Raw genomic sequence first — 15,126 nt, 5'->3', positions numbered from 1 at the left:
CAAGAGCTGACAAGGTTATGAGTGAGAGTAAACTAGCTTCAGGAAATCAGGGTGACATCAGGGACAAAGATCACTCCAGATATGAAGATTCTAAATCTGACCTCATCACTGAGGGTTTAGGACCTCTTTCTACCTAGATTGATAAAACCTTATGCAGTAGTGACTGAGAAATGAAGGTGTAGTTCTAACCTAATATTCTGAATAGTGGATCTCAAATGAGCATTATAGTATAGTTATTGTAAAAGAGACAATTACAAAAGATACCTGTGTAGTCTATGCAAGGCTGAGGCATCTGTGGACTGACTAACGATTACCCATATTTGGGCTATGTTAGTATTAAGTTGAAGTTCTGTTAGGAAGTCATGGAAAATGGCAAGAGTATTTTAGCTCCGGTAAGCTCAGATGCAGGAAAGATATCTGGAATGTCAGGATCATTTGGGACCAGCTCCATCTAAGCTTTTAATAAGTACGTGGACCATGAGAAAAGCCCACTCAGCATTTACAAAAACACAGTTAGAGTCAGATAATTACTCCAAGGTCAATGGTTCAGATGAAGAAGAAACTGAGTGTTGATTACCTACCAGAGAGCAAGGAAATTCAACTGAATTTATTCTGATTTCAAAGGAATCTCTGATGGCAGGGAAAGATGGGGAGGGCTAAACCCAGAAGCAGCCCCTTTCTAGCCCAATGTTTCAAGTGTATATGCTCCTAGTGAAAAGCATGCACGCCCACAGTCTCTGGAGACAATGATAATAAGGCTAGGACATAATACAAACTCAGGATTATTTCAAGCCAATAGGTCAACAGATGATGGTTAGTCCTAGGTCATCTATAAGCCCAGGGGGCAATGGAAAAGGATAATTAGGCCTTTTCAGCTAGTGATTGAGTTTACTTATGATGCTTTGGGAAAAAGAAAAGAAGTAGTTACTTACATGTCCAGATAATGAACATTTTTATAATGCATATAACATACATATATACACACATATTGCCCTTACGTTCTACTGCATTGATTTATATATTGTTAATATCTATACTAATATGCATTGTTGGGCATTTATTGTTGTTATATGTGAATTGATGTGTTTCTACAGGTGTGTTATATGTGTTATGTCATGTACTGCATAAGACTTGAATTCCAGGATTTACGTGCTATGCTGTTATTATATGCAAAGTATTGCGTGCTTGTTGCAAACATTATGGCTATGGCTACTTGTATGCAATTTTAATGTGAATCTCTTGAATTAAGTACTTATACGTTCATTGTACTATGGTTGCTTGTAATTATGTGATATGCTAATTTATTTCACTCTGCTATTCGTTAATTTTGAAGTGTGAGTTCTATGTTCATAAGTATCTTTGTATATCCCTTATAATTTGCAGGGACTGAAAAATTCTCTCTGTTGCAGGTGGGGGAGATGGAATAGGTGGGTGAGAAGGGGAGGGAAAATGAATATTAGCCTTTCATTGTTGGAGGTGTAAGTTGTCCTGTCCATAACCTATTATCTAGGCACGTATGATCTTTATACTGATGGTATGTTATTTGTGGGAGAGTGCACCCCAGCTTTATGGAGGAAAATATTCAATTGCTTCTTTTCTTACTATTCTATTTATTAAATGCCTTTGCTTTGAACTGTATCCTGATTAATAAAAGTAAGCATATTATAGAGGCTCATAAACTACAGTTTTGAATGGATGTGGACCTCCAGAATGCCTTGAAGCTGGGGTGGTCTTTCTGGAAGCCACATGTACAAGAAAGGTCAAATTGTGACATTAATATATAATAATACCTGCTAAGTGTATTAGAGATTTAGTAACCCCTGTAGCTACTGTACGATTGATGCTGCGTGTTAAAGAGCTCCCATCAGCACCTCCCAGCACTTGACTGGGAGTCAGAAGACTTCAGTTTATATCCTAGCACAGTTACCTCCTACCTTTGCAAATCTCTGAGTCTCAGTTTTCTTGTCTAAAATAAGAGGGTTCAGGACTAGATGACCTCATAACTTTCTTGTAGCTCTCAATCAACATATACATAAAATAATAGAAACTTTAAGAGGGTGGAAAAAGCAACTAAAGAGAGTTGTAACTCCCTTCCCTCTGTCCAAATCTTGGGAGGAAGTGGGCAGGGATAGGGTTACCCTCCTTTTCGGAAATTCCAAAGGTAAGAACCACCTTTCCATAGGTCTCTCTCTACTCACCAGTGTGTGTCGCTTCATGTGCTCCCGCCGAGTAAATTTTTTCCCACAGATCTCGCAAGGGTAAGGCCTCTCGCCTGTGTGGGATCGCATGTGTCTCTTCAAGATACACTGGTGCATAGCTGAGAAACTGCAGTATGGGCACTTGAACTTCTTTCGAATCACCGTGAATTCATTTACTGAAAAATAGCAACCAGAGCAAATACATTATTTTTCACACATCCAAACTCTTACTTTTTGGTGAACCCTCAACCTTGAAATAGTGTCCATTTAAACTTTCATTCAGAAGATTAACATGGCTTGATTCCCCTTATGGTTATTCTGTGCTGATGTCAAACATTCACAGATTTTAAGTAGTCTCTTCCCAGAACCAGCTTCTATTAGCCAACTTCTTTCAAGTTTCTTAAGGGGAAAGAGAGGGAAACGTTTGTGTTCAAAATCAAAGTACTAAGAAATAGCTGACCTCAATATAGAAGCCTAAAATCTTAGTCTAGATTGAGTCTTACAATCCACGTCCTAATAGGGAGAAACTGTAACTTGGCCCTGCATATAGAAATACCTAAAGCTACACATTTCTGCTCGCCTCACCATCAGGGGCTGACTCTGTGGAGACTCCTATAAAATAAGCCTAAAATACTCTTTGTGCCCCAAGCCCTACAGTGTTATTAGCAGTGCTTACGAACTGATGAGTCCCTTGAGGCCTTGGATACATGTTTCTGTACAAGAGTTTATAGTCATTTGGACTAGAAAAAAACAAATATAAAGCACCAAACAGTATCTCTAACCAATCCCCTGGTTGTTCAAGTTTCACTTACTTTGTCAACTAATAACTGATTGTGTCTCTACTCAAAAGATAATTTTTTAATTTTTAAGGCATCTATTACTGAATGTTCTATAATACAGGTGGCACTCTCAATTAAAATGGTCTGGATATATATATATATATATATATAAACAGCCCAGGGTCAAGGCCCATAGCTCAAGTGCTGGTCATCTCCTCTACCTTGTAGTTTTGTTGTAGTTCTTTGGTATCTCAGCACGTAAAAATGAATGAACATGCTACACTTGGGACTTAGTCCCCATTTACCACCAGTTATACTGCTTTTAGACTTCTTTGGACATCTCCATCATATCTTCCTCCCCCAGGAAACTCATCAATGGGAAATCTCATTATGCTACAAGATTGAATCTGCCTGATACTCAACATCTCATCAGTACCCTTTACCCCTCTGTTTGGACCTTCATACTGAAGGGCAAGCGATGGGCTCCAGGCTCAGCACAGTTCCTTCCCCCTCTCTCAACCCCATGTCCCACTATTTCCTAAGCCACCCTGCTTTTGGACTTCTTTGGAACTATCCACTGGGGGCTTTTCCTGGATACTTTCTCCACCTCACCCTCTTGTAAGCTTTCTTTTGTGTGTTATCTTCTCCTATTAAGCTCCTCAAGGACTAGAACTTTATTTGTATTTGTATCGCCATCATTTTACACAGTACCTAGCACATGATAGATGCTTACTAAATGTATACTAAGCAAAATTAAAAAAAAAATAAACATAAAGGAAAGACAAAATAGGCTAACAACACCTGTTATTCACCATATATTCACCAGTATAAAAATACACATTTAAAAATACTGGTTTCACATCTTATTCATCCTAATACTTTTCTCTCTTTAAAAGTATGATACTAAATGAAAATATAATACAGAAGAATTCTGAAATTTTGTTTGCTTCATGCAGAAAGTAGTCCTGTGAAGCACCCTGCCTTACAGTCTAAAACAGCATTTGGCAAGGGCAACTTGGACTTTCTGACTCCTTTCATGGTTTGACAGGCATAAAGGAATGTATCCAGTATGAGCTGAATACTGCCTTCATAGCAAAGCTGCAAGCTGGATTTTGTATAGTGTTATATTTCTAATGCTGGAGGAAAAAGGAGAATGCAAGTCCTGTTGGAGCAGAACACCTGGTAATACTAAGAGCTGCTAACTCAATAAGTGTAATCACTTGAGTATATGCAGTGTGACTTTGCTTAGCACAATAACCCCAAAAGATTGATTTTGTGATTATGCTATAAATAACTCAATCATTATTCCCTAACTTATCAAGTTATTTGTATTAAATACCTTGGCTTCTTGTTGGAGTGAATGCAGATTTTTTTGGGGGGGGAGGGAGAGGCCAGGAGAGTGGTTGAGGCAGGGCTGATCTTTCTTAAAAATGTTCATTTCTATGTAGGGCATCTTTGGCTATCTTTTTTCATACATAAGGAGATGCTACTAGGAGGTGGATCACAGTGTATACTCACATCCGGGCCTGATGGTTGTGGGTTCAAATTCCGCTCCAGGACTAAGGCCCATAGTCAGTGCTGACAAGGCTGTGTAGGATTAGAACATGCAGTACTGTTAGAGACATCATCCTCCAATGTCTCCTTAAAAAGTCTTTCTTTGCTACCTTGGATGACTATCTCAGGGTATTTGACAAAAATTCACAGGCAACAATGCTAACATCATTTTAGCAGGCCTTTGGTGGCAATGGGGAATAAGTGGATTCAGGTTAAGGAAAACCAGAGTAAATCCAAAACATACTCTCATCCAATTAGTTTAACCTCTGAAACCTACCAAAAATGTTAACCAAGCTGCTAAATAGAAGCAGAATTAACTAGGTTGAGTTTCATCTTCTATCTCCATTCCTTTTCCCAGTTTGAGAGTTTAGAAACAATAGAGTAGTCCAAAGGCAGGTATCAGGAGGAAAAAGAAATAAAGGACCCTGATAATTCACAAGCTATACAACAGTCCCTGTGTGGTCATCAGTTTCACTATATACCCTAGTACAGATATAGCAAGATATCTATGCTTTGGAATCTTTGTTCAAATGAATTGAAAAGAGAAATCCAGAGTTGTGTTATAGTTAAAAATCCCAGGACACTAACTTGTTTCTTATCGAAAGTTGGCTCGCTGGGCCAAATGCTGGGGAAAAAATGTAAAATGCACAAATAAGATGGCTCACCTTTCATCCTTTGCTCTCCTAATAGGTTCTCATTAGCAGCCTAGACTCTTTGAAAGCTCTCTTCATCCTAGAAATGGCTGCCTTTCATCACTGGCAAAGCCACATGTGTAACAAATTCTGAAGCACTTAAATATCTACATTTATAGCTCTAGTACTTTTAACCCTAGAGACCCAGCCAACAGTCATTACCAATAAAAAGAGATTCTAGTATCTAAAGATGTTTGCTGCCCTATTGTTTAGTACACAATAGCTACTAAGCATTTTTTAGGCAGTTGATTGCACTACCACTATATAACTTCGTTGCCTGTGATTTGATCAAATGTATGTAAAAAAAAGAATTGTGAACCACGACTTAACTTATGCTGTTACTTAAACAAAATGTGGGGTATTTTGTTTCAAGATCTTATCTCATATTAAACCTAAATAATCAAGTTGACCTGTTTTGTATCTGTTTAAAGAAAGCACTTTAGGAAACCCATCAGCAAGTTTAAACAGCATGAAACTAAAATCTGTGTCTGATGATCACTCACAAGCCAGCTAGGGGAAGAGATCTAACAATGTGCTGCACAAAAGCATTGTATTCTGGCATTTCCCATGGGTTACCGTGAACCAATTACCAGGTAGTCTAGATAAAGCAGCCAGTTATAAGCATGTGAGGTGAAGTGAACATAGATCAATGGAGCCCATGTTAGTATTAGGGATATTTATAACACTGTAAGATATTTAAAAGGAAAAGTAAGCCCAGCTTAGTCACTCCATGTTTTTGTACCCAGTTGTTTGTTTCCTAAGGGGATTCCTTATTACTAATTTTTATGGGCCCAAACTTCTCCAAAGTAAGCCCAAGTTCCTTTGGGAGAACTAGTTTGTGTTCATCAATCAAAAAAGCCCCAAGACTTAATTTTATGGATACCAAATAAACAGCTCCCAAGTAATGCCATCCAACACACTGCCCAGTTTGCTTTCACACAGAACATGGTAATGGAGATGGAGGTGGGAGAGTATATGTTTAGCGTAGACAGACAACTAATCCTAAGCAATAACGAAGAACCCTTCCCTTCATTGTCCAATTTCTATTCAGTATTAAAGCATTCTTTATGTGTTCCATCACACTGTAGTATAGCAGAAATGGGATAGCAAGATAGTTTTAATGTAGCACATCACATCCAAATTCTGTATATATCAGTTATAGTCACATTATTACTAGCAAAAAGTACAGCCTATCAAATCAGAGTAAGAATAATTGCACCACTTTTTCTAGACTTCAGTGATGGGAATTGTCAGTGTTTTTCACTAACTGGTAGAAAAGGGCCACACTATTTTTCAGCATATGAGAGTAGCCAACACACAGCTTGGCATCACAAAGTGAGTTCCTCCAAATAGGCATGCATATTACTATGTAGGGATTATCTTATTCATATAGCTCTAAGGATAGAGATTAAATCAAAGGAATCATCCAATGGATAGAATGCAATTTGTAAATATTCTGCTCATTTCACCTTGATGTGCCTGTGCTTGGCGGTAGGGTAGAGAGCATATGGGAGGAAGAAATGATTTAACTGTATTGCAAACTTCCTGGGGCAGTATCATGAACACCAGTTTTATTTGCAATTATGGCTACAACAGTACACTGTCATTCAGGAGGGTGTGAATCTTTCCTGGAATCAGCAATAATAATTTTTTTTTTATCAGTTATTCAACCAAAAAAGAATGCAAGCAACCTCTTATACTTTGAACCAGGAATCAGTAACTCTACTTAATGCTTCTACAAAGTTAAAATAAGCAACATAAGTGTTCCTTCTTCTTTCCTTTTCTACCTTCCAATCTCTTGTTGGACTTAATTTGATGACCAAACATATGAGACCATAAAACTATCTAAGGATAGTATTTAATATGACAGATTCTAAAATTTCCATATTTAGATGGAAAAAACAAAACAAGAAAATGAGTTTTAGTTACTTTATTAAAACTGACTTGCAGGGGTAGGGAAGGAACATTTGTGTTTTCCTTTTCTACTTCTCTAAATTCTTAAAAATACAAAAATATTTTAAAATTGCATGTTTTAGGTTTCTGAATTTCATAAAATTGGACTATGTTAAACAAAAGTAATACAAATCTGATACAAATATGTAACTTTATAGTGTTTTTTTCTAACAAGATTAGGATTATAAACATCATTCCCTACAAGTAGCCGCATCAGAGTTCTAAAAAGTAATTTCTGATCATGACCTCTGAGGTAAACAAATATTTGTTGATTGAATGATTGAGTTGGCATAAAGTTCAGCATGAGGTAATTTAGCATTTCCTCCCTAAAAATCCTACATTGAAAAAAAATTAGAAATACTTCATACAAAACATGCATTTTACAAAGGTATCAAAAAATAAGACAATTTTGCATTTTCTCAACTAATATTACCAAGATTACTGAGGTAATTTAAAATTGATTATGCATTTTAAAAATAATTTAGCACCACTTTTAAAAAGGTTATTTTACAGTCAATGTATTTTGGAAAGAGCTGTGCATCACATAATTTTATTTTCATAGACAAAGATGAATAAACTTTTAAGTACTAAACAATGCAAGACCAATTAAGGCGTATAAAAAAGAATATCACCAAATTCTTAAAAAGCCTTTAAATTACTAGTTCTAATACCCCAAAATCTAGTGCACTAAGTTAAAATATTAGAAAATTTAAAACCAATCTTTGTCTTGAGAGGGAATTTCCAGTCTCATTCAGCCTAAGTTTTCCAAATCAATAATAAAAACATCACATTTTGGTTGGCATCAGTTTATCTAATGAAGAAAGCTTTATCATAACATTTGTCTATCATTAGAAATGCATCTACTGAAATACTGCTTTAGTAGTCAGTGCCAAATTCAAAGTATATATTCAACCCTTGTCAAAAACCATGCATTTAGTTCCCTCCCTCTCAAAACTGAGCACAGATCCTGGGATATTTGTGCAAAAAATTCCCAAATTCTGCAGCCAGATTTCTATACTATACAGATTTCTGTTACCAGCGGTACTTGTTTTCTCCCTATTTTTGCTCGTTCCCACTATGGCAAAGTACTTCACTGCTGGAGAAGCCATATTATTACAAAAATCACTCACTCTTAGAATGAAACTGTCAACCTTGCTTCTTTACTTAAGGCATTATTAGAAGTTAAAGACCCTAAGAAATCTCTTTTAAAGGGCAATGAATAACTACATCTTGCCAAACAATCCCTCCAAACTAAGTACTTCTATTTAACACTGTTTTGAACTCTTGTGAAAAGAAAACATTTACCTGCTTAGCACACTTCAAGGCATCAATGAATTATGTCTACAAATTTTTCCTCTAAGTAAACACTTTACAACTTGAAGATCTTAATCTTACTATACTTACTATAATAATCAGAAAACTGTACCTTCAAGACTTCTCAAAGTATTTACAAAATACCAATGGGAAATTTCTCTCTTGGTCATTTGGCTTTCACAAATACCTTCTGAGCATACAGCTCTACTTCTTAAGCTGTTATGCACTCAAGTTATTTCTTGTTGGCCTTTGTTGCTATTATACAAATAATTCTACTTTCCACTAAATAATTTGGCACCAAACCAATTCATGGACAACTGATCATCAAAATCCAAAGGGAGTAGAATTTTAGGGATCTTGTAGATCATGAAGTTCAGCCTCCACTTTGCAATAAGAGAATGAGGGCCCAGAAAAGCTAAGTGATAGCAACAGGGTGAACTCAGGTTTCTAAACTCCTAGGAAAGTTAGTCTAGCACTTTTTTCTACTGGAACATAAAATCTGCATTAAAGAAGCAATATGTCAAAGTGGAAAGACCATGTCTTAAGAGTCAGAGGATCTGAGTTCAAGTGCTACCTCTGATTCTTACTACGTAATATTAAACAAGTTACTTATACTTAACTTCATTGTGACTCAATTTCCTCATCTATAAAATGGGGATAATAGCATTTACATTTTATCTCCCTGTCTGTGACACTGTGAAGAAAGTGCATAGTAAACTTTTAAGGTGCTATATTACGCTGCTGTGGTTTTAAAATACAGTATAAAAATTCTTTCAATTGTAATTAATTTGTGCCAGAAAAAGAACTGAAGATTTAAAAAAGTTAAGCATGAAAACCTCAATATGATCTATCATCCCTTCAGTTTCAAGGAAGAATAGCCATCCACATTTAAGTTTGACAAAAACAGTAGACTATTTAAAGGAAATGACTTTACTATTCCAGTTCTGATACTTACGAGCTGAATGACTACTGGCAAATTATTTAAATTCTCTGAGTTTCATCTGTACAATGGAAATCATAAGACCCTACCCACAGCACAGGGTTGTCGTGAGGAAAGAGCTTTATATATTTTAAATCACAGATGTGATTTAATGACTTTAGAGATAATCTAGTCCAACCTCCTTATTTTACAGATGAGGAGCATGAGATCCAGAAGGATTAAGTGACTTGCCCAAGGTCAGAGAGGTATTAAGTGGCAGAGTTGGAATTGAAACCCGGGTTCTCCAATTCTAAACCCAATATTCCTTCCATTGTTATCATGCTGCCTCTAAATGCTATATGTGATTGTTATTATCATAAGATGAAGCAAATTTTGTGGCAGTAAATGAATTTAAATTATATTATCCTTCTTACTCTATCACTGGGGAAAAAGCTCTTTTTCTATTTCCCAAGAAATATTCATGTAGCATATTGAAAAATAGATTCTTTTCAAAATCAAACTCCACATTTGAATAGCTTAGGGTAAGAAATTCAGCAGCACTGAAGTACAGAAGACAAATAAGTAACTAATGAGACTTAGCTTAATTTCTATGAGGCAGGTGATTCTAATGTTTTGGCAGAATAACAGATCAACTTTACAGAATCTGTGCCTTAAATCTTTGCCTTTTCTCCTAACATCACAAATTTACTCTTTCATCTTTTAGAGTGTAGTTGACCTGAAAAATTTTAAACTATTTTATAAAGTCAAAACAACATCTATTACTGAGAATGTGGAGATCACCCCACATGGTAATGAAAAACTCAACTGGTAAGAGGGAAAAGCTGTTTGGGAGCTGATCTAAGGACTACTTAACAATACCTTTACTCTAACCTCATTACAATTAGATTTCCTACTTTAAATCTTGCATGTGAATAAAAAAAGGAAAGGTCTTAAGCTCTAAAGTAACTTTTCTTCAAAAGACTAGTGCCACTTGTCCTGTTTGGAGTATAGTTTGTTTTCCCTACCGGAGAATGTTTTACTTTATACTTCAGGACAGGATTATGGGATTAATGTGGAAGAGGATCATAAGAAATTTAATCTGTAACATCTGAGAGGCATTGTGGTAAAAGGACTCCACAGGAAAAAAATTAAAGCTTCCCCCTCTGTATAAGTGACTTCAAACTCATGAAGGTAGTTAATATGAAGCAATGAAAAATTTCAAACCACAGAAAAATTGACAATAGCTTGTCATTTCAACATATAAAGAGACTACTACCTCAGTCATTTTTGGCCAAATAGCGCAATAAACTAAAACAGGTATAAAGGAGAGAACCTGCTTAAAAAAAAAAGGTCAAGCTCTCCCCTTCCTCCTCTTAGGCAATCTCTCTATGCCATTAATTACCAGAAAGACCTGAGCTCAGACAATAGGTATCCCTATAGATAGGATAAATTAGATAGCCCAGGAATCATGGCATAAATTAAAACTCTGAGCCCCAAGGTTAGGCTTTAGAAAGATCTTCCTACACCAGCAATGATGCAGTGGGTAAGAGTGTTGGGACCTGGAGTCAGGAAAACCTAAGCTCAATTCCTGCCATAGACACTACTAGTTGTGTGACCCTGGGCAAGTCATTTGATCTCTCAGCTTCAGTTTCCTCATGTATAAAATGGGGATGATAAAAGCACCTACCTAACAGGGTTATTTTGAGGATTAAATAAGATAACATGTACAATGCTTCACAAATCTTAAAGCTAGTTATCATCATCATAGATCTGGTCAAAGTGAGAGACAAAAGAGGGAGGAAAGGAAGAGAGTTTGATTATGTGAACAGGAAAGGGAAATTGTGGGAAAAAGAGAAATAAGTATATATTGGAAGTGGTACGGAAAGACAACCAGGTCTAATGGTATCCTAACCCCCTTGGAAAATCCATATACACACACCAATTTATTCTGGATTTAACCTGCTTTCTTCTTTCCAGGGTTCCCCTACACTGTGGAGGCTGTTTTTAGCAAAATGTAAATTATTACTCTGGACTCATTCCAGTCTCTAAGGATATGTAATTCCTGTTTTAAATGAACAGGACAATGATTTAATAGAACCATAGTTACCAAAAAAATAGAACCCAAAGAACACAGGGCATTCAAAACCATTATCAGAAATATTCTGATATGAGTAGTTTAGGAAGGACTTTTGGTTCTTAAAAGATCTTCTCAGCCATAACAAGTCAGACATCATTGCCAATATCTTTAAATACAAAGGGCATCTCATGTATAAATACATTCACAAAATCGATATACTTTGGTTATATTCCACTCCCCTGGTTTTCCAGGAAGTGATGGGATTTTAATTACAAAGATCAAAGGGATGGGGATCCACCCACCCCCTGCTTCTGATGTCACTTTCTTAGTTCCTTCAAGACATGTCCAACTTTAGCAAAGTAGCTTGGCTAGAGATCCAAGCTGAGTGTTATTCAATTTAAACTCGGACATCCTGATCCACCACGTGGGTACTGATTTGTCTTTCCTTAATGGTAAACCTGGTTCAGCTGAATATAAGGTTGCAAAATGGAAGGCTAATCATTTAAAAGTAATAAGTCAAGCTTCAGGTCCATCTCCCACCAGACTTGCTATTTTCTGACTTCCCCTCTCATCATTTTGTTAGTCAACTACTTTCCTCATCTGGTTCTATGATTTCCGAAAGCTCTTCTGTCACTGCCTGGGAAGGGCCCACGTAGCATACTTTGACGTGGGTGGTAAGGTTTTTCTGGGTACCAAAACCCTTGCCACAGAAGAGACACATAAAAGAACGTTCTCTTGAGTGAACTGATAAAAGGTGTCGGTTCAGGTCTGTCTTGTCCCGAAATAACTTTAAGCAGCAAGAGCACTGCATCTTCTTGTGGTTGCAGTGAATTGTTTTCTCATGTCTATCCATATTGGACTTCAAGGTGAAGCTGGCTGGGCACCTGGAACACTGGAAACGGTCAAGCTGACCTGGCTGTGCATTATCAGCCAAACTAGTGATGAGAGGTCGAGAATAATCATTCAAGTCAATTGGGAGAAACATAGAAAAGGCATGTTTCTGGATGTGTTCCCTTAGCTTTTCTGGACTGGCCAGAACCCTCCCACAGAAGCCACATAGTGTTCTCTGATTCAAGCCAGGATCAAGAAAGAGGGTTTTGCTGTTTAAACAGATATCTTCGGATCTTGATGCACTTAGATCTAAAACCAGAAATACATAAGTTAGAAACTCCCAGAGCACAATTAAAATGGAACTGTAGAAATAAATGAGTTTTATCCTGACCTCCCATTTACCTGTGTCAGTGTCCAGCTGCCACATGGTGAAAAGCCTGTTGCAGGTGGCCTGTGAATAAAGAGTACAATTAATTTTGAATGAACTCATACAAAAACCAAACATCAAGTGTTAATAGTAGGCAGAAATCTCCCACCAAAACTATGGTTTACTTTGAGAAAGAGCATTTAAGAGAAATGTCTAGCTCATGCCTATCAGTTTTTTCAAGACCAAAATTATATTATTAAGATTGTTTTGGAAAATGTTTTTTTTTTTGAAGAGATACATAAATCAAATAAGAACTCATATTTTGTAGGCTCCCTTACATAAAGTTATCTATTTGACATTTATTTTATAAATGAAAGCTGTCTTTGTAAACTCTTTGTTGTGCCACGGTCTGGCAGATGATGACCCCCTCTACAGGGTACAGCAGATCACAAATAAAGGCTTATTTGTTAGAAACATAAAATTATCCTGTCTCTGTAAAAAAAAGTCCTAAAATATCTGATCATAATTCATTTTTAAGAGATGAGATCTTAATTTATTTTATAATAATGTCACCTATTACTCCACTGCTCAGATATTTTACATTGATGAAAGAATCTTTCTTCTCATTTTAAATCCAAGGCAAATTTTTAAAATCACACAGATATTAAGGATCAATTCAACTTCACATCACATAGTAGTGTAATAATTAGTTAACAATTTAAAATACAAAATTGTAGCTATGTTTTCTACCAGAACCTGATTTAAAAGAGAGAAAAGAGAGGTGCGGAGAGGTTAGGTGTATAATAAAATAATATGATTCAAAACATTGCTTTAAAACTCAGCCAAGGAACATATCCAAGTAATGGTTTTAATCTGTTTAATCTGATGCTATACAGTTAAAATTTGCTAGTCAGATAAATACCAGATCTATACAGACAGACATGTCTGTCTGTACTCAGTTTGTTAAAGAAACCCAGTACTAAAAACCATGGTTATCTTTTTACTCTTACCTGAGCTGAAGGAGGCATCTCTCCCTTGATCATAGTTTCTGGTGACATTTCACCAGAATGGTAGATCCCAGGGGGGCTCTGATTGGAAAGGTGTGATGAAGGCAGCTGGGGAGATGATGCTTCCACTTTGCTATCAAATTCGCCCCATGAACGATTCAAGTTGGTGCCAGGCCCTGGGGAACACAGGAAACGAGTCTCACCCACGTGAACTAGCACCAGCTGGTGGTTTTTTAAAAGGCCCTGAAAGGCACTGAATGAGCACTTGTAGTTTTATCTTCTTTCAGTGGGAGGGAGCACAGCAGTGCACTGATGCCAGGGTTTTTGTTGGAGGTGGGGTTTTGGATTACTTTAATCAGCTTGCCCACCCAAAATGCCAGTTGTCTCTGCATGGGTTGTCTGGGTTGGGGGTTTCTCTCTCACAGCAGCAAAATGGTCACTAAAGAGAGTTATAGCACAGAAAGTTGCACAGCATTGGAAAAACATGAGTACAATTATTTTTCTTGATTTTAGAAATATTACCTTTAAAAGTACTTCAAATGTGTTCATCTGCTATTCAGCTATAAGTACCCTGAGATGTCTATCAAATTATGTTGTACAGAAAAGTTGCTTTATAATGCTAGTATAAAATCTATTATTTCTAGATTTATTTAAAAAATCATGATAAAGACAAAATCTTCCCAACCCTAAACAAACAAAAACACATCTGCTTCTCACACACCCAAAAGGATTTCATCCAGAAATCATTTCTAAACACTTGTGTTGTTTTTTTTGTATCTTGGAGAAAAGAGAATTGAGAGGAGGGGGCCCCCCCACACAAATGGTGTAACTGCTTTGCTGGCTTTCTCAACCAGCTATAGCTAGAATTATGCTAATGATATAAAAAAACCTTGATAATGTCTTTAGAAATTTTTTTCCTCTACAGAACAAAAGTGAATTTGGCATATTTTCATATCCAATTAAGGCAGAAAAGTCAGGCACATTATTCAAATCAAGTTAAGAGACACCTTCTATAAATGTTGTGGGATATGCTTACTCTTTTAGAAAAATAATTTTGAAAAAGAATGAATCCACAGACCAATCACAATCCAAACTGTCAGTTTTTCCAACCAATTAATAACTTCTCAGAGAGCTTGTATAGCTAGAAGACAACCCTTTGCCCTCATACCATTTTGTGTCAGCACAAGTCACACATGATATACTGTAGATCTGTGACTTCGTTAATATGGTTAATTTTACCCCAACATGTTTCCTCAACCTATGTGGTTCTTGTTATGTTATCCCAGAAACATTTCACAGGACCTGCTCAACACAAAAGTATCTAAGGACCTCCAAAATGTTTGAATTCAGTTTCTTCTAAGATACTTTATACAGTGGGGATGTTTCCTTTTCAGTTTGTTACATAAAATTAAACTATTGCTCTTGGTCTCAGAGA

The 15,126-nt window shown here is 36.5% G+C and overlaps 1 protein-coding gene across 10 annotated transcripts in view; it reads right to left on the bottom strand.

Moving 5' to 3' along the window:
- ZBTB46 (zinc finger and BTB domain containing 46) overlaps positions 1-15,126 on the bottom strand; it is a 155,260-nt gene that overhangs the window by 22,513 nt on the left and 117,621 nt on the right. For 5 of the 10 annotated variants that reach the window (XM_072633267.1, XM_072633266.1, XM_072633273.1 and 2 more), the window contains 4 exons: positions 13,695-13,867; positions 12,720-12,768; positions 4,496-4,564; positions 2,199-2,374 (listed from right to left, as the gene is read on the bottom strand). In XM_072633267.1, the coding sequence (XP_072489368.1) occupies positions 2,199-2,374; positions 4,496-4,564; positions 12,720-12,768; positions 13,695-13,867 (467 nt within the window). Of the gene's footprint in view, positions 1-2,198; positions 2,375-4,495; positions 4,565-11,639; positions 12,627-12,719; positions 12,769-13,694; positions 13,868-15,126 lie in introns of those variants that run through there. The other 5 variants (XM_072633272.1, XM_072633269.1, XM_072633268.1 and 2 more) reach the window with 4 other exon arrangements.

The sequence above is a fragment of the Notamacropus eugenii genome, chromosome 1 (assembly GCF_028372415.1).
Source record: "Notamacropus eugenii isolate mMacEug1 chromosome 1, mMacEug1.pri_v2, whole genome shotgun sequence".
Classification (NCBI taxonomy): Eukaryota; Metazoa; Chordata; class Mammalia; order Diprotodontia; family Macropodidae; genus Notamacropus; species Notamacropus eugenii.
Note: the sequence above shows the minus strand (reverse complement) of the source record. Positions and strands in the feature narration are given on the sequence as shown.